This window comes from Hyperolius riggenbachi, chromosome 6, assembly GCF_040937935.1.
Source record: "Hyperolius riggenbachi isolate aHypRig1 chromosome 6, aHypRig1.pri, whole genome shotgun sequence".
NCBI classification, from domain to species: Eukaryota; Metazoa; Chordata; class Amphibia; order Anura; family Hyperoliidae; genus Hyperolius; species Hyperolius riggenbachi.
The window spans coordinates 164,695,531-164,716,208 of record NC_090651.1 but is presented as its reverse complement, the minus strand read 5'-3'; the positions used below and the strand labels follow the sequence as shown (position 1 = coordinate 164,716,208).

Sequence of the window (20,678 nt, the reverse complement as noted above, 5' to 3'; positions counted from 1 at the left end):
TGTCTAAACATCCATTTGTCCATTTTATTGAACAATCAGACTGTCCCACGTGTTGTCACATTTGCAATGGGGATCATTTATCAGGAATAGACTAGCACTGGATTTTACCTCTCTCTGATCTGTTCTAAGGAGAATGGAGAGCACTAGTTTAGTTTAGGGGACCCAGCAGGAAACCTCATAGGGAACAGTCCTCCAATCACAGTACCCTCTTACAGCACAAACCGCTGTGACTTGCCAAATAGTGAGGGGCATAGTTTACTACAACCTATTGTAAACCTAGCAGTTTGAGAGGGTGCCGTCCACCTAATCATGTTAGCTGAATTTCTTTGAGGTTTCCTGCTGGGCCCCCTAAAGTAGACTAGTGCCAAAAGGAGAACTTCTGCATCAATGTTCCTCATACTTGTCTTGAAGGGAAGTTCCAAAGAAATAAAAAAAAAAAAAAAAAACCCTTCTACTTACCCGGGGCTTCCTCCAGCTCCTGACAGCCGATATGTCCCTCGCCGCAGCTCCGGTGTCCCAGGATGCTCTCCATTGGAGATGCCAACCTTGTCAGCTCGGCATCTTCTGCATGAGCCTGTGGCTCGCGATGCCCCTCACTTGGCCTAGAGCGTTCTGCACACGCACAGAACGCCTGCGCGGGCCACTCCAGGTCACGTGAATACGATCGTGCAGGCGCAGAAGATGCCGACCTGACGAGGTTGGTATCTCCAACGGAAGGGATCCTGGGACTCCAGAGCTGCGGGCAAGGGACATATCGGCTGCCAGGAGCTGGATGAAGCACTGGGTAAGTAGATTAAAAAAAAAAAATCCTGGGATGTGTCCTTTAAAAGCAGCTTCCACTACACATAGACGATATTGTATTGCTTGGCTGAAAAATACAACCTGAGGCATTATGCCTGCACGTCGAAGCTCTGCATATCTACAAGTGCCTTCTAATAAGTAGTAGAATAATTGTTACAGAAAGCAGCCTGAGTTAGTGGGCTTCTTACAGCTCAGGGTCTCTACACAAGTAGCAGAATGCCCATAACCCTTACTGAAGTACCACAAGCTGACACAGCATAGATTTATTTATAACCAGGCTGCACAAGCATGCTGGGACAGCACGGTCATCCTTTCTACCTCCCCACAGATGACTCACCCTCAGCTAGCAGCGCGGTGCACACCGAAATAAAGACGATCAGCACAGTATCAGCAAACATAGTACTCATGTTGCTGGAAAGACAGGGTAATCACACGTAGCTCAGATCAGGACGAAGGCAGCTCTATAGCCGTCACGTCATTACTCCGCGCAACAGACGCAAACCATAGGCCATCTCGTTTTGGGATGCAACGGAAATGACGCCAAAGATGTGGGCGGAAAGTGCAGGAAGTTTTGGGAAGTTATTGGCGGAAGTTATTGCATCGTATAAACATATTCCATGTAAAACTATTTGTTTAAACATAGAATAATTGTAACTCTGGCACATAAGGAAAATATAAACTTCAATTCCAACTAATAACAAAACAATGCATTTTTAACAGGCTGCAATGCTAGGTAAAGAGTGATTGTATTTATTATTATTAATCTATATGTACATATGTAGAGAAAAACAAAAGTTTGCTTTCTTAAAACAGAAATAATTTGCGATAATTCAGGTTGGAGTGAGCTTGAGATGTCTCCCACTGCATCACTGCTGAATATATGCAAATTACCCATTGTTTCCCTTAGAAGCTAAACACACCTCCAGAACCTCTGGAATGCAATGATGTGTCAATTTGTTAATCTGTACAGAGCCATAATAATCCAACATGCATACAGACTGTTAATTTGCATATATTCAGCAGTGATGCACTGGGAGACATCTCAAGCTCACTCCAACCTGAATTATCACAAATTCTTTCTGTTTTAAGAAAGCAAACTTTTGTTTTTCTTAGCATTTTAGTAAGGGGGCTTTTAGGACCATTGTAGTCCCTTACACACTCCAATGAGTTCTGGGTCACCACGAGCTTGCTACATATGTAGAGGGCAGGGAGGAAAGAAAGATAAAGTGGTCAAGTGACTGACAATTTTTCTTTTTGCGCAATGTATAATTCAACCAATTGTATAATCTTGTAAGTCTTTGTATTTCAAAGCTGTTTATTTAAATTTCCAGAAGTTAACTTATCAGCAGAATCTAGAAAACTTTTAGATGTTAAAGCAAACTTAAGGTAAACCTCATGTAAAAAACCAAATACCTAATGAGAGCTCGGCTGTGCCTGCACAGTTACACGGAGCCGCTCATTCACGAGCAGCTCCAGCTTACTGCGCAGGCCCGGCCACACTCACATCTGAAGAGGAGCGCGGCCCGATGTTTATTCCGACAAGCCCTTGTCTGGAGGGGCGCACTTGTCAACAGGGGACCAGAGGACAGCGTGGGAAGCTTCTGTAGGATCCAGAGGCTTCCCTCTTCTTAGGTAAGTATGTGTTTTTGAACAAGAGCTTCTCCTTGGATACACTTTAACTGTAGATTAAGAAAAAAAAATCAACAGAACTAAGTATAAGTGACACGTGCAAAATATAAAACTTCCAACATTAGGAAAAGGGTGTAAGGTGCCCAGTGACGGCAGTTCTTAATTTAGGTCAGTATAATTCAGTAGAGCACAGATGTGAATTCCACTTACAATAAGGCTTGACCAGCTCAGCGTTCATAAAAATCTACAGACATTCACAATCTTAAATGCAAAAATTATCACAGCTCTATTGTGTTATCCCTGAGTGACTGAAAACAAAACTAATAGTCTCCTGACTCAAGTTAGCAAGAGGACATTATGGCCTCAATTCACTAAGCTTTAACAAACGCTGTATCAAACGTTTGATAATTTACCTCATGGGTAAAATCTAATTTTGAATTCACAAAGGTGTTATATATTTATCGAATGTTTTATCGATAAAATGTTCAATCCATATATATAATACACTACGTGCTTCAACCTTGAAGCAAGAAGAAGAAGTAGAGCCCTGCCCCTAGGGCCGGTCTTAGACTTTTCACCACGCCCCCCGCCCCAGTCGCGGGTGGGCATTAGGGCTGGTCAAATCCGAAACCGGGAGACATCCGGATAGTTGGGTAAAATCTAATTTTGAATTCACTAAGGTGTTATAGATTTACTAGGCGACCCGCGGCATAGCATACGCCGCATAAGGGGGTAGCAGGCATATCTCCCAGTAATGCTGGGCGGGGGGATCAATCTTACCTGTCTGACGTCTTCTTTGGTCGTCCCTGGGCGCCTCCCACGATGCGCTCCGTGCGCGTCACGTGATTACAAACACTTCGTCCTTCAACCCGGAAGGAGGAAGTGTTTTTAATCACGTGACCACCGCTTGGAGTGCATCGTGGGAGGCGCCGAGGGACGGACCAAAGAAGACGTCAGGTAAGATTAAACACCCCCCCCCCCGCACAGGTTTACTGATAGATATCCGGATAGAACTATCCGGATATCTCCCAGTTTCGGATTTGAGCAGTCCTGGTGGGCATCTACGAGCTAGAGGGAGTAACAGGCTGGAACGGGGTATTGGTCACAGCGGCGGGGAGGGTGGTTGGACCCCCCCCTCCCTCACCTGGGTCCCCCATCTACGCTCCCTCTCAAGCTTAAGTTTAGCAGCAGCCGCTGCTATTAGTAAGAGGCATTGGGCAGGGATGACTCACCTCTTCCGCGTTCCATCGTGCGTTTCAATGTCGTCACTTCCTGCAATGCCGCCCAACATTGGACCGCACGTTGGAACGCAGAAGAGGTGAGTCATCCCCGCCCGATGCCTCTTACTAATAGCGGCGGCTGCTGCTAAACTTAAGCTTCAGGGGGAGCGCAGATGGGTAACCCCGGTGAGGGAGCGGGGGGGTCTAACCCCCGCCGCTTTGACCAATACCCCCTTCCTGCCTGCTACCCCCCTCTAGCTCGGGGACCCCCACCCACGGCTGGGGCGGAGGGGTGGTAAAAAGTTTAGGACCGGCCCTGGGGGCAGGGCACTACTTCTATAGATAGATAGATAGATAGAAGAAGAGAGCGGCGGCTGCTGCTCAACTTAAGCTGGAGGGGGAGCTGCTGTAACCAATATCCCCTTCCTGCCTGCTACCCCCTTATGCGGCGTATGCTATGCCGCGGGTCGCCTAGTAAATCTATAACACCTTAGTGAATTCAAAATTAGATTTTACCCATGAGGTAAATTATCAAACGTTTGATAAAGTGTTTGATAAAGCTTAGTGAATTGAGGCCATAATGTCCTCTTGCTAACTTGCAGTTACTGAATCCAAAACAATGGTTGTTTGATATCCTCAATAGTGGTACCAACTGTACGGTTGTCCCAGGCAAGCCTTTCAAACCCCCATGTAGCAGAGCAACATTCAAATGGCTTTGAAAACTTATAACTGTGTATGACTTATAAATGTTCAGGAAAAGGATGACTGTAGGCCAGAAGCCGGGAACCACTGTATAGACCTATTTAAGAAAAAATGGATATAATACAAATGAGGTAAAGGCTTATAAGAACAAGCAGGCAACTGTAAACAGTATTAGAAAAAGGAGAGAGAAGAGAACGCCTCTATGGTTCAATACCTTTAATTCAGTTTGAAAATTGCAAAATAAATGCACTTACAAGATCGCATAAATTTGCAAGCATATCTTACATGCTCAATGTTTCACTCCTCGGACGTCGACCGTGGCCAGCGGCCAGCGGGGGACATCAACAAGAGTCTGTGGTAGGTCTGGAGTCCAGGCAAGCTCCGTGTACCGGGTTATAATGACAACGCGTTTCGACAGACCCTTGTTGATGTGCCCCACTGGCCACGGTCCACGTCCGAGGAGTGGAACATTGAGTTTGTGAGATATGCTTGCAAATTTATGCGATCTTGTACATGCATTTCTTTTGCAATTTGCAAACTGAATTAAAGGTATTGCACCATAAAGACGCTGTCTTTTCTCTCCTTTTTCTGATACCGACACTTGTCAAATCCCACCGCTGAGAGAGCTGCACTGGATGCTACCTTTCCTCCTTTCCGTATCTGACACTGGCATTGAAGAACTGATTTACTTTGGACATAATATCCTGTAGTCCTGGTTGTAACACGCAGGGCGAATATATTTGTCCAACTGTAAACAATACAATGAATCAGAATTTTGCTTAAAGAAGAATTCCAGCCTAAACAAACATACTGTCATTAAGTTACATTAGTTACCCACACTGTTTTAAAGTAACAGGCAAATGTTTGATACCATGATGGCAGCCATCTATTTGGGTGAAAGGAGGTGACAGGGAGCATAATACACAGTTCCAACCGTCCTGTGCCCTGGGCACCTCTCCCAGTTGCTAGGCAACGTGAATAACAACATAGGAAATCCCATCATGCTCTGCACAGCATCAGGGAAAAAAAACCTGGGCTTTTTTTCTTTGATGGGTGGAGCTTAGCTAAAAATGCAGCTAAAAATGATGCTTTGGTAAGCAAAACAAAGTTCTGATGCTGTGAAACTGTTAAAAAAACACCAAGCCTTTTCAGTTCTGCTGAGTAGATTTTTAGTCCGCAGGTTCACTTTAACCTCCTGAGCGTTTTGTTACTTTTAGTCCGATTTTTAAATAAATGTGCTAAATGGCTAGCTAGAAGAAGTCTCCGGCACCCTCCGATCCCCGCCGCTCCCCCGTTTATACATTACCCAGCCTGGATCCAGCGGTCGGCGCAGCCTCCCCACACAGCTCCGGTCTTCACTATGGGGAGGATCGCAGATGACGTCGCCGACGTCATGCGCAAACCCGATCCTCCCCATAGAGAGACCGAAGCTGTGCCAGGAGGCTGCGCGATCGCTGGATCCAGGAGGGGTATTGTATAAACTGGGGGATCAGGGGGGATCGCAGAGGAGCGGCGGGTGCCCGACACTAGAACTAGCTAGCCTAGTGCTAGCTAAAGGATTTACAGCCATTTGGCACATTTATTTATTTATGGGGGACTCCTGGGGCCACAGAGCGGTATGCCCGACACAGTGTTGGGCATACCGCTAAGGAGGTTAAAGTCCACCCTTCAGGAAGAACATGTCTTCATTGAAACACAGATAATCACCCTCCAGATCACTCGGACTTGCCCTAGGGGCCTCCGGCTTCTTTGTGCCTAGTGCTATCTTATAAAATTCTAGGCAGTCTATTGGCACTGCAGGAGCAAGAGTCTTTTAACTGCAGCTTAATGTCTGCCATCTCAGCCTTTATCGCCTCTTTTTATGTGCCTCAATAACAGTGGTAATGTTATGTTGTCAGCAGGATCTTCCAGCTCACCCACCTGGGCTAAGTCTTTTATCTCCTTGTTCAGCGCGACGCTAAACTACTGCTCGTAGTTCAAGTTTCCAGCTGCTGGAGCGCCTTTATCTTCCATGAGAGTGTCTTTCTGTGTCCACTCTAGGGTCTGTTTAGACTTGCAGGAGCACTGCTCACATGCAGCAGATTAAGATTACTGCTTGGATGAGCCTTCGACTTCTAAATTTATAAAAATGGATGATTGTCCCACTATTCGTACTTTCTATACACTACAAAAATGCAAAAAAAAACTTTACAAGACCCTCTTGATTATGCTCATCGTTTCTGGCCAGGGCAGTCTCATTGAAAATATCAGTAAATATAGTTAATTTTACAAAATCATGTGATATATCACTACCATTCTACTTTAAAGTGGTCTGAAACTCTGACATAACATTCAATAAAAATGTGTTTTCCTACTTTTTATTACCCATGCAGTTACCGTACTTGCTTTTGTGCACAAGTAAAAGTGCAGTTTTTGTGCTTCGAAAGCTGCCATTGCATTTTTTTTAACCTGCTTTTTATTATATATTAAAATCTTCAGTGCTGCCCATAGTTATTCATACCCCTGGCAAATTTTGACTTAAAGTTACTTTTATTCAACTAGAAAGTAATTTTTGGACGGGAAATGACATAGGTGTCTCCCAAATGATAATAAGACGACGTACAAGAAGCATTATTGTGAAAAAAACATTCTCAGCTTTCATTTACATTTGAGCAAAAAGTGTCCAGTTCAAAATTATTCATACCCTTCACAAACTGTCAGTCTGTGGGAAAATCCAAAGTTTTATACCATTCCAAAAGCATCTAAAGCATCCTAATTACCCTGATTAATTAGGAACAGCTGTTTTAATCAATTCAACAGGTGAAAAACAGCAGCTCTCTGCAGTTGGTTTGTGGACCAAAAAGGAGCTCAGAGAGGACCTGCGGCTGCGCATTGTGGCTGCTCACAAGTCAGGAAAGGGCTACAAGGCCATTTCTAAATATTTTCAAGTTCCAGTGGCTACAGTGCAAAGGCCATCCTAGTGAATCTGGGCTCTTCTGTTTGCAATGTCTCAAGGCAGACAATCCAATGGACACTGCACACTGTTAGGTTCCACGGATGCAGACAAAGGAGGATGCCAATTCTCCAGATAAGCCACACAAAAGCTCGCTTGGCCCTTGCAAATACTCATTTGGACAAAGAAGAAGACTTCTGGTCTTCTTTGTTATAGTCAGATGAAACAAAAATTAAATTGTTTGGTCACAATGATGTTTCCTTCATTTGGCATAAAAAAGGAGAAGCCTTCAACCCAAAGAACACCATCCCCACTGTCAAACATGGTGTTGGGAACCTAATGCTTTGGGGTTGTTCAGCCGATGGATCAGGGAACCTAATCACATTAAACAACACCATGAAAAAAGGGAAATACATGAGGATTCTCAACGACAACATCAGGCAGTCTGCAGATAAACTTGTGCACTTGTGCACCAGTGGACATTTAAGCATGTCAAAGACCCAAAACACACAGCAAAAGTGGTTAGCAGACAACAACATTAATGTTTTGGAGTGGCCCAGCCAGAGTCCTGACTTGAATACAATTGAGAATCTGTGGAGGGAGCTAAAGATCAGAGTGATGGCAAGAAGACCCTCCAACGCAGGGGTGTAGCTTGAGATGGGCGGGGTAGGACACATTCCCCCGGGCGCTGGGTCCCTAAGGGCGCATATTCCTCTTTCAGATGAATGCAGAGCTGGCAGCAGACTGAGCGGAGGGACTGTGTAATTTGTCTCCGCACAGTCATACTATTCCAGCCTCTCTGCATCTCCTTTGAGCACCCCCTCCCCTCTCCTCCTCTCTCTAGGGGCAAGGCTGAGCAGTGTAGACTGGGAAATTCTAGACAGGAGCTGTGGATGGAAAAGGTCAGGTAGCTATACGGGAGAGGGGACTGTGCAGAGATGAATCTGTGTAGCAGCATATATGTAGCTGCACACAGTGTGTATAGAGGCTCTTCTTCTGGCTTGTGTGTACCTCGCTCACCCTCAGCTCAGCTGCCAGGCCAGCATTCCTCAGTATCATGCTGCTGTTACACTCTCCCCTGTCTTTGGAGTCCTGGATCAGTCCTGCATGGCTCTAGCTAAGCAAACAGCATTCCTGTGAGCCTCCAGCTTTACTGTTACTGTCCCCCCAGCCCCTCCTCCTTATCAGCCCAACAGCAGTAACTATCCACTTTCCCTGCACAGCCCTCCCCCTTCTCTTACAGTCACTAAACACAATATATAGACTGATAAGTGTTCTGAACAGCTTTTGTTATTTTGGCATATACAGTAATGCAATGTACTGTACCTCTCATCCTATACATACATCACACAGCAAGCTAAATTACGGTGACCAGACGTCCCGGATTGCCCGGGACGCGTCCCGGATTCGGGGTCTGCTGTCCCAGGCAGCATGAGGTCCCGGGGAAAAGTCCCGCTTTCAGCAGCGGGACGTCCCGGCCTCGGGACTCTGGTCACTCTCTCCGCATGAACTGGCAGCGGCGTCTATAGACGCCGTGCCAGTTCATTGCCCGCAGCCCCGCTCCAGCCTCCTTCCTCCGGTGTCTGTTCCGACACCGGCAGGCGAGCAGGGCTACGGCAAGATGGCTGCCGAAGCCCTGTACTGCAGACTATTTGTGTCTCCAGTACAGGGCTTCGGGCGCCATCTTGCCGTAGCCCTGTCAGCGCGGGAGCTATGCAGGGAGAAGGTGGTCCCGGGAGCAGCGTGCAAGAGGCCGGAGACTTCTGCCAGGTAAGTAAATGCTTTTTTTCCAGGTGAACTGTGCATTGCGTTTCTTGTCTGGTGAAATGTTTGCCCGCAGTGCGTTTCTTGTCTGGGGAAATGTTTGCCCGCAGTGCGTTTCTTGTCTGGGGAAATGTTTGCCCGCAGTGCGTTTCTTTTCTGGGGAAATGTTTGCCCGCAGTGCGTTTCTTTTCTGGGGAAATGTTTGCCCGCAGTGCGTTTCTTTTCTGGTGAAATGTTTGCCCGCAGTGCGTTTCTTCTCTGGTGAAATGTTTTCCCGCAGTGCGTTTCTTTTCTGGGGAAATGTTTGCCCGCATTGCGTTTCTTTTCTGGTGAAATGTTTGCCCGCAGTGCGTTTCTTGTCTGGGGAAATGTTTGCCCGCAGTGCGTTTCTTTTCTGGGGAAATGTTTGCCCGCAGTGCGTTTCTTGTCTGGGGAAATGTTTGCCCACAGTGCGTTTCTTTTCTGGTGAAATGTTTGCCCGCAGTGCGTTTCTTGTCTGGGGAAATGTTTGCCCGCAGTGCGTTTCTTCTCTGGTGAAATGTTTGCCCGCAGTGCGTTTCTTGTCTGGGGAAATGTTTGCCCGCAGTGCATTTCTTTTCTGGTGAAATGTTTGCCCGCAGTGCGTTTCTTGACTGGGGAAATGTTTGCCCGCAGTGCGTTTCTTTTCTGGGGAAATGTTTGCCCGCAGTGCGTTTCTTTTCTGGGGAAATGTTTGCCCGCAATGCGTTTCTTTTCTGGGGAAATGTTTGCCCGCATTGCGTTTCTTTTCTGGGGAAATGTTTGCCCGCATTGTGTTTCTTTTCTGGGGAAATGTTTGCCCGCATTGCAGTAATTTTCTGGGGAAATGTTTGCCCGCATTGCAGTAATTTTCTGGTGAAATGTTTGCCCGCGTTGCATTAATTTTCCGGTGAAATGTTTGCCCGCATTGTGTTTATTTTGTACTGACATGTTGCCCGCATTGTGTTTATTTTGTACTGACATGTTTGCCCGTATTGCGTTTATTTTGTACTGACGTTTGCCCGCATTGCGTTTATTTTGTACTGACATGTTGCCCGCATTGCATTTATTTTGTACTGACATGTTTGCCCGCATTGCGTTTATTTTGTACTGACATGTTTGCCCATTGCGTTTATTTTCTGGTGTCCGGGGTAACTGTTACTGCATTTATTATTTAATGGTCATAGATGGCTATGTTTGCTGCTTTGTGGTTACGGTATACTATTAGCATCACACAGTTTCTGCACACCCATGATGCAAAGTCTCGTTTGTCCACATCATGGCGTAAACACTACTTTCTTATGCCTTGCTGTTACATCATTACGTTAGCTCCGCCCATACAATGTCATGGCCACGCCCATTTTTCGCCGCGGCGCGCTGCACAATCTAATTCCACCATAGTCATAGTCTATAGTCCTACCATATTAACATTATTATGTATTTATATAGCACTGACATCTTCTGCAGCACTTTACAGAGTACATAGTCATGTCACTGACTGTCCTTAGAGGAGCTCACAATCTAATCCTACCATAGTCATAGTCTAATGTCCTACCATATTATTATGTATTTATATAGCACTGACATTTTCTGCAGCACATTATAGAGAACCATAGTCATGTCACTGACGCGTACGTTAAAAAGGGGCGATGTGAAAAAAGGGCGCCGGGTTTTTAACGATAAACATGGATTACGTTTAAAAATGTATTTCGTTTAAAAGTAATGTTTTTAAACGTTATAAATCATTAAATAATATGTATTAAATCGGCAATTGTAAAAACGTTAACCTTTCGTTTAAAGAATGAAACGCATAATAACGTTTAAAAAAAAAATTACTAAGTAACCCTCCCTGTACCTACCCCTAACCCCTAGACCCCCCTGTTGATGCCTAAACCTAAGACCCCCCCTGTTGGTGCCTAAGTAACCCTCCCTGTACCTACCCCTAACCCCTAGACCCCCCTGTTAGTGCCTAAACCTAAGACCCCCCTGTTGGTGCCTAAACCTAAGACCCCCCTGTTAGTGCCTAAACCTAAGACCCCCCTGTTGGTGCCTAAACCTAAGACCCCCCTGTTGGTGCCTAAACCTAAGACCCCCTGTTGGTGCCTAAACCTAAGACCCCCCTGTTAGTGCCTAAACCTAAGATCCCCCTGTTGGTGCCTAAACCTAAGACCCCCTGTTGGTGCCTAAACCTAAGACCCCCCTGTTGGTGCCTAAACCTAAGACCCCCCTGTTGGTGCCTAAACCTAAGACCCCCCTGTAATTTTTTTCGTTTAAAAATAATGTAAAAAAAAAGTAATGTTTTTCGTTTAAAAATAATGTTTGGGAAAAATATTGTACTGGTTTTCGTTTAAAAATAATATTTAAACATGTATAAATCATTAAATAATGTGTAATCATGAGAAACAGTAATAAAACATTAAGTCTCCGGGCGCCGCTTTTAAAACGTTAGTTTTCTCCGGCGCCCTTTTTTCCTACCGGGCGCCCATTAAACGATATTTATTATAGAAGTGAATGGCGGCGCCCGATTTGTCCACTAGCCTCAGGCGCCCGAATTTACTGTTTCCGTCACTGACTGTCCTCAGAGGAGCTCACAATCTAATCCTACCATAGTCATAGTCTAATGTCCTACCATATTATTATTATGTATTTATATAGCACTGACATCTTCTGCAGCACTTTACAGAGTACATAGTCATGTCACTGACCGTCCTCAGAGGAGCTCACAATCGAATCCTACCAGAGTTATAGTCTAATGTCCTACCATATGATTATTAGGTATTTATATAGCACTGAAATCTCCTGCAGCACTGTACAGAGTACATTAGTCATGTCACTGACTGTCCTCAGAGGAGCTCACAATCTTGTCATTCCGTTTTCATGGTGTAATGTCCTATCATATTACTACATACACTGCAAATGTCTGATTTTTCAGCAACAGTTAAGCATATTGGATCCCGTCTCACCCCGCCTGCTGTAAGCCATTGCATATTACACTGCTCCATCTTCCCTCTGCCCCAAGTGATGCATTGATATGAGCGTGTAGTCAGAACTGTATCTCTAGTGCCACTTGTCAGGAACCGGCCCCGCGGCAAGCCTGCAGCAACGGTTCCCAACTGTGGGTTTGACCAGATCAAGCGGGGAGCAGCCTTATTCAAGCTAAAATCAAGGCTGTCACCCCTTAAACACTTCTCACTGCCACCACTAGCTGCCGCTAGACACTTCCACTCTGCTGTTGAGTGATCTGCACACAATCCGCGTTTTCATATTCGGGTCAGCTTTTCGCTTTAGGCCGAATACGAGAACGCCATGCACACACACACAGTACAATCGTACAGTAGGAAGGCACAATCAGGCACTGAATCTTGTAACGCAAGTTAAACTGCAGTCTCTTCTAGGCTATGAGTTTTAGCTTAGTACAGCAGAAGTCAAACTTATTAAATAACTGTGACGTATTGCGGAGAAGCTGCCGCGCGTTCTGGTAGTGAGGCGGCGGAATCCACTCACAGAGCGGCGGAATCCGCGCACAGAGCGGCGGTTTCCCCGCAGCAACATGCTTCTGGTTTGTCTGGACCTAGTAGTGCACACAGATGGAGAGCTATGCGCGCGCGCGCCGCAAGACAGGCTCTTTATGCCAATAGGAGAAGGGTCAGCTGATCAAGGTGGTCAGCTGATCCCAGCTCAGCAGGTGATTGGTTGATGGGAGCTGGGCGGCGCTGTGGAGCGCTTTACTATATATATCTCTTGCTGTTCAGTTGCTGGTTGTCTGGTGTTGCGAATACTTATGTGTTAGCACTCAGACCTTAGTCAGATCCTTCAGTGTGGTGGAACCAGGAGGACCTGGGAATCCACACTTAGCCAGTTCACTGTATTATTATCTGTCTCTAGCATAGTTCCAGGGTGTAGAGACCATGGACCTCACACCCCAGACTAGGAATTGTATATCATCTGTGTTATTCCTTAGACCAGTTCCAGGGTGTAGAGACCACGGACCTCACACCCCAGACTAGGAATTGTATATCATCTGTGTTATTCCTTAGACCAGTTCCAGGGTGTGAGACCACGGACCTCACACCCAAGACTAGGCATTATTGGATATCTGTTTATGAATTGTATCTCTCCTGACTTCTCTTCTGTTTTCTGATTCGGTACCTTCGCACATCTGATCTACTGTTGCCGACCCTGCCTGTCCCTGGTTACCGAATCTGTCTCCTGTCTCTGTACTTTATCTGCCTGTGTGTTGCCGACCCGGCCTACCCGACCCTTCTGGCTGTCGTCCAACCTTTGGGTGCTCAGTCCTCCTGCAGGGGTCCCCTGCTCCTCAGAGGGGGGCCCTGCTGCAAAACCAGTCGAGGACTCTCCCTCCTGGAGCCCTTGAGTGGAGTAGAGTCTTCTCTACTAATTGGACCACCTGCTACCCCGGTGGTTCAATTCCTACTGTTATACCAAACACTTACACGCTTCAGGTGTCTAGAGGTTAGTACTATATCTGTATTATTGGTGATTCTGCAGATCATCCATAATCAGGTATAGATCTGTATTCTTGGTGATACTGCAGATCACCAATAATCAGATTCTCTCTGGTTGCTGACACCTATCGTTACAGAACGCCAGACCAAAACAAAATGGACGCACTTAGCAGTCGTCTTGACACACTCACCACCTCGGTGGAAAATCTAATCAGAGTGATGGACGGTCAGCAGGCCCAGATCTCTGCTTTATCTGGGTCACTACAAGTCCTTCAGACGACTGTAAATTCAGTGCGATCCCCTCCAGTCACAGACTTAAGAATGTCTGTACCCGACAAGTTTTCTGGCCATAGATCTGACTTTCAGAATTTTAAGAATCGTGTAATGTCATATTTTGAACTGAAGCCTAACCTGTCAGGAACAGAGGCACAGAGAATTATCTTTATCAAGACCTTACTTTAGGGGATGCTCAGACCTGGGCGTATAATTTAGCATCAGGACATGAAGCACTCAGGTCAGTTGAGGAGTTTTTTAAGTCCATGGCCATAATTTATGATGATCCAGACATTGCCTCTACCGCTGAATGGAAGTTGAAAACCTTGCGTCAAGGCAAGGATCCAGTGGAGGTTTATGCAGCTGAGTTCAGGAAGTGGTCGGTGTCGGCTAGGTGGGGGGCTTTTGCGTTGCTGGATTGTTTTCTATCAGGACTGTCAGACGCAGTCTCTGAATTGATGTTGGGATACCCTGAACCGAAAACCATTGAGGAAGCAATCTCTTTGGCAGTACGGGTTGATCGTCGGGTACGTTATCAAAAATAAACCCGTGGTAAAGACAGGATCAGATATGTCTCCTATGCCACTCCCCCGCCTGCCTCACCGCCACCTGAGCCAATGCAAATAGGTCAGTCTAAATTGACGCGGTCAGAGAGAAATCGCAGGAAGACAGAACAGCTCTGTTTATACTGTGCAGAGGAGGGTCAAAGAGTGCAGAATTGTCCCAGGAAGTCGGGAAACGCTGCCGCCTAGGAGTAGTCAGAGGTAATACCCTAGGCGCGCAGTCTTTACCTCTTCATAACAATCGTCTGCTACTTCCCTGCTCTGTCACATGGGAAGATCTGACTGTCTCCACTGAAGCTTTCATTGATTCCGGTTCAGCAGCTAATTTTATAGATTACGAGTTTGCTAAAAAATTGGGAATACCCATGCTCCCCTTGGATCAACCGATCCTGGCCACTGCTGTAGATGACTCTCCTCTGCAGAGTAGACACCCCTTATCCCGTACTCCAAGTTTGCAACTCAGTGTGGGGGTATTACATGGGGAGAGTCTGCAATTTCTGGTTTTGCATATGGCAACCTCTACCATCATTCTTGGCATGCCCTGGTTACAAATTCACTCACCTCAGATAGACTGGGTTTCAGGTCAGCTAACAAGCTGGTCATCTCATTGTTATCATCATTGTTTAGCGAAAGTAACCTTGGGTAATACCAACATTCAGATTGAAGGTGTACCGAGACAATACGCTGATGTCTTCTGTCCTAAGTCAGCGGACAAACTTCCCCCCCATCGTGCCTTCGATTGACCCATCGATCTGAGATCTGGTTGTATGCCGCCCAGAGGTCATCTTTATAACCTGTCTGGGCCGGAGAAACTAGCTATGCAGGAATACATCAGGGAAAATTTGGCGAAAGGGTTCATTCATCCCTCTCGTTCTCCAGCAGGGGCAGGTTTCTTTTTTGTAAAGAAAAAAGATGGAGGCCTCCGTCCTTGTATTGATTACCGAGGCCTGAATAAGATCACAGTGAAAAACCGCTACCCTTTGCCATTGATTGACGATTTGTTCACGCAGGTGACCAACGCCAAGATTTTTTTACAAGCTAGATCTCAGGAGTGCATACAATCTAGTCCGCATCAGGGATGGTGACGAATGGAAGACGGCCTTCAACACACCCGACGGGCATTACAAGTACCTGGTGATGCCCTTCGGGTTGTGCAACGCACCGGCCGTCTTCCAGGAGTTAATTAATGAGGTGTTCAGGGAAGTGTTGGGGAAGTTTGTTTTGGTCTACTTGGACGATATACTAATCTTTTCGTCCAATCTATCTGAACATCGCCAGCATGTCAGATGGGTATTAAAGAAGTTAAGACAGAATCAACTTTATGCCAAACTGGAGAAATGCCTCTTTGAGGTAGAGTCAGTAGCCTTCTTGGGGTACATTATCTCCACTTCTGGTCTCTCGATGGACCCAGGGAAAGTTTCTGCTGTCCTGGAGTGGCCTCAGCCTGTGGGGCTGAAGGCACTTCAGAGATTCCTGGGGTTTGCCAATTACTACAGAAGGTTCATTAAGGGGTACTCTACCATCATCTCCCCTCTCACCAGTCTCACCAGAAAAGGGGCTGATACTCATCACTGGTCACCGGGGGCTCATGCGGCCTTTGCAACCTTAAAAAAACTGTTTTGTTCTGCCCCGATACTGAGGCATGTTGATGTCGCCTTTCCCTTCATCGTGGAGGTTGATGCCTCAGAGGTGGGGGGGGAGCTGTGTTGTCTCAGAAGTCAGGCTTGCAGGGCAAGCTGCACCCATGTGCCTACTTTTCTTGCAGATTTTCACCCGCCGAGAAAAACTATGACATCGGCAACCGGGAGCTCTTGGCCATCAAATTAGCTTTTGAGGAATGGCGACACTGGTTAGAGGGTGCAGAACACATTATCACAGTTTACACAGATCACAAAAATTTGGAGTACATTGAGGGGGTTAAGAGACTTAGCCCGCGTCAGGCCCGGTGGTCCCTGTTTTTTGCAAGATTTAGATTTGTAATCACGTATACTCCCGGAAGTAAGAATGTCAAGGCCGATGCTCTCTCCAGGTGTTTTGAGCCCGAGTCAGTGCAGCCTGCAGCCCCTGAGACCATCCTACCCCCAAAGGTAGTTTTGGCAGCCACTGAGACATGGGGAGATTGGACAGCCACTTTGAGTCCCTACCAACAGGATGTTCCAGAGGGGAAGCCTGAGGGGGTCATGTTTGTGCCACTGCCTTTCCGCTTACAAATCCTACAATTCTTTCATTCTCACAAAAATGCTGGTCATCCTGGAGCCACCAGAACTCAGGATCTATTAGCTAGATGTGCCTGGTGGCCTACTTTGGCTACAGATTGTAAGGAGTTTGTAAGAGAGTGTGCGGTATGTGAGCCCTCTCGTCAGGCCCCCGTTGGCACTTTACAGTCCTTGCCAGTCCCCAATGAACCCTGGACTCATATTTCCATGGATTTTGTGGGTGAACTCCCTCGGTCTGAAGGCAAGTCGGTCATTTGGGTGGTAGTGGACCGTTTCAGTAAGATGGCACACTTTGTCCCTCTGAAAGGACTCCCCTCGACCCAGGAATTGGCTGACCTCTTCATCCAACACATCTTCTGGCTGCATGGCATTCCGGAAAATGTAGTGTCAGATCGGGGAGTCCAATTTGTTTCAAAATTTTGGAGGGCCTTTTGCCATCAGTTAGACATGGAACTCGCGTTCTCATCAGGCTATCACCCACAGACCAACGGTCAGACCAAGAGAGTTAATCAATCTCTGTAACAATTTCTCAGGTGTTATGTTGCTGATGCGCAAACCGATTGGGTAAAGTTCTTGCCATTTGCAGAGTTTGCGCACAACAACCTGAAGAGCTCTTCTTCTGGGTTCTCCCCATTCCAGGTGGTGTCAGGGAGATCACCTAAGTTTGCTCCCTTGCCGGTCGCATCTACTCCGTTTCCAGCTCTGGAGGATTGGCAAGGGGCCCTGAAGGAGATTTGGGGAATGGTTGAAAGGAACCTAGGGAAAGCTTTCCAAACCCAGAAGAAGCAAGCAGATAAACATCGGTCTATAGAGTGGAGTTTTTCTCCAGGAGATTTGGTGTGGGTGTCCACTCGTCACTTGGCCTTAAAGCAATTGTCACCCAAGCTGGGCCCTAAGTTTATAGGACCTTTTCCAGTGGCCAAGAAAATTAATAATGTCACGTATGCTGTTGATCTCCCAGCCAGTATGAAAGGTGTGAGATCATTCCATGTGTCCCTGTTAAAACCAGCAGTACAGGTGGACTCCACCCCCCCCCCCCCCGTGTTGGTGGATGACCAACCAGAGTATGAGATTGAAAAGATTCTGGATTCTCGCTTGGTGCAGAATTCTGTGCAGTATTTGGTCCACTGGAAGGGAGATGGCATAGAGGAGAGATCTTGGGTGCCAGATTGTCGCATGCATGCGGAAGAATTAAAGAATGAGTTCCATGACTTACATCCTGGGAAGCCTGGTGGAGAGTGTCCGGAGTCCACTCCTCGGGTGGGGGTGGCGTTCTGGTAGTGAGGCGGTGGAATCCGCGCACAGAGCGGCGGAATCCGCGCACAGAGCGGCGGTTTCCCCGCAGCAACATGCTTCTGGTTTGTCTGGACCTAGTAGTGCACACAGATGGAGAGCTACGCGCGCGCGCTCCGCAAGACAGGCTCTTTATGCCAATAGGAGATGGGTCAGCTGATCAAGGCGGTCAGCTGATCCCAGCTCAGCAGGTGATTGGTTGAAGGGAGCTGGGCGGCGCTGTGGAGCGCTTTACTATATATATCTCTTGCTGTTCAGTTGCTGGTTGTCTGGCGTTGCGAATACCTATGTGTTAGCACTCAGATCCTTCAGTGTGGTGGAACCAGGAGGACCTGGGAATCCACACTTAGCCAGTTCACTGTATTATTATCTGTGTTATTCTCTAGCATAGTTCCAGGGTGTAGAGACCACGGACCTCACACCCCAGACTAGGAATTGTATATCATCTGTGTTATTCCTTAGACCAGTTCCAGGGTGTGAGACCACGGACCTCACACCCAAGACTAGGCATTATTGGATATCTGTTTATGAATTGTATCTCTCCTGACTTCTCTTCTGTTTTCTGATTCGGTACCTTCGCACATCTGATCTACTGTTGCCGACCCTGCCTGTCCCTGGTTATTGAATCTGTCTCCTGTCTCTGTACTTTATCTGCCTGTGTGTTGCCGACCCGGCCTGCCCGACCCTTCTGGCTGTCGCCCAACCTTTGGGTGCTCAGTCCTCCTGCAGGGGTCCCCTGCTCCTCAGAGGGGGGCCCTGCTGCAAAACCAGTTGGGGACTCTCCCTCCTGGAGCCCTTGACTTCAGTAGAGTCTTCTCTACTAATTGGACCACCGGCTACCCCGGTGGTTCAATTCCTACTGTTACACCAAACACTTACACGCTTCAGGTGTCTAGAGGTTAGTACTATATCTGTATTATTGGTGATTCTGCAAATCATCCATAATCAGGTATAGATCTGTATTCTTGGTGATACTACAGATCACCAATAATCAGATTCTCTCTGGTTGCTGACACCTATCGTTACAATAACGATTTAATATTCCAGAAAAAGTGGAACAATGCAGAAAATAATATAGACAAGAGATTTACAAAAACAAAGTAAAAGTTACAAAGTAAAAGTTACAACGATACACAAGACAATTTGCCTAAAAACAAAACGGGAATAAACGGAAATTGAACTTTTACCAGCGCAAAGGTCCAACCGTGGAGGGACACGAAATTTCCGATTCGATCGGGATCATCTCTAGTGATGTGCTACCCTCAGGAGAAGATAATTTTTAGGCATCTGGCCCTGCTTTTTATACTGGAAAATATGCCTGGAGGCTGCAACTTCATTGGGAAGGGGAGAACCTAGTGTTAATTAACTTTCCAAACATTTATCATCTCTCCACATTATATTTACACACATCAAAGACTTTCCTACTCCAAGTTACAGGTGACAAACACAATGGTGACAGTATTTCCTAGCAGATCAAAGGTAAGGATCTGACTGGCTATTGTCTAATTATCCATCTCCTTGCCAGAGGCTAGCAAATCCATTTAGCATTCCCTGCTCCTATCCAGACCAAAGGGAAGATCACCTGTATAGGCTGCAAAGCAACTGCCTGATTAAGTGTTTCCTAATTAGAAGCAGACAATGGTAGCTTCTCCTGCTGGACAATGAATGCAATGAATGCAGCGTTAATTTACATTTACATACAGGAACTCACATGAAGCCTGCTGGCAGACTGGCATACATACACATCTGACAGAATACACAGTGGACATAAAAATGGGAAGATATGGTTTCTATATTATCCCAACACTAGCACTAACACTAGCTGCGATAGCATGACACCACTCCCTATGGGCATTAGTTATGGAGCGTGTGCACACTGTTAAGTTGACTATCTTTGATACAATTTACCGTAGATTGTACAATCTTAGCCTTCTATATAGTAAATGAGTAACTGAATGTATATATATTGAATGGATACATTAGATAGTCCCTCCACATACAAAGAAAGGTTAAGATTGTATAATAAAGATTGTATCATTGATAGGCACATTTAGTCTCTGGAGGGTGGCTGGTAAAGCTGGGGCTAGGGAAATGAAAAGTACAAATCTGCCCTGAGTATATGCGGCACATGGATCGGAGAGGTGGGTGTAACAGCTCCAGCTGTGTGCGCTCCCCCCACCTGCTATCTTACTCTTGGTCGACCAAAAGGGGGGAGGGCCTTATGGGCTACCTAAATGGTAGAACTCTTTAGCTACCTAAAGGAGGGGATTTCTAACTACCTAAAATAGAGGTTGTCTTTCTACCTAAAGGGGGGCTTTCTGGCTACCTACACGGTGGGCTCTGTGGCTACATGCATGGCGGCCTCCTTGACCATGCCCACATTTTAGTATATGGCCACACCCATTTTCTCCGGGGGGGGGGGGGAGTTGGGGGGCACAGAAACTGTCTTTGTCCCCGGGCGTTCAAAACTCTAGCTACGCCTCTGCTCCAACCTGAAATATTTGGAGCTCATTGCTAAAGATAAATGGGCAAAAATACCCGCGGAGACATGAAAAAAGCTGGTCTACATTTATAGGAAGCCTTTAAATGTTGTAATACCCAATAAAGTCTTTTCTATTGATTATTGAGAAGGGTATGAATAATTTTGGACTATACGCTTTTTGCTCAGATGTAAATAAAAGCTGAGAAATGTTTTTTTTTCCCACAATGCCTATTGTACATCATCTTATTATCTTTTGGCAGACACCTATGTAATTTCCTGTCAAAAAAAATACTTGCTGGTTGAATAAAAGTAACTTTAAGTCAAAATTTGCCAAGGGTAT

The 20,678-nt window shown here is 46.3% G+C and overlaps 1 protein-coding gene across 2 annotated transcripts in view; it reads right to left on the bottom strand.

The window, feature by feature from the left end:
- The window catches only part of TMCO1 (transmembrane and coiled-coil domains 1), a 104,236-nt gene that overhangs the window by 43,248 nt on the left and 40,310 nt on the right, over positions 1-20,678 (bottom strand). Inside the window, exon 1 of one of the 2 annotated variants that reach the window (XM_068240170.1) lies at positions 1,139-1,319. The exons of the other annotated variant lie outside the window; for it this stretch is intronic. Coding sequence (XP_068096271.1) covers positions 1,139-1,208 — 70 coding nt within the window. The 5' untranslated portion in view covers positions 1,209-1,319. Of the gene's footprint in view, positions 1-1,138; positions 1,320-20,678 lie in introns of those variants that run through there. 2 annotated transcript variants of the gene reach the window in all.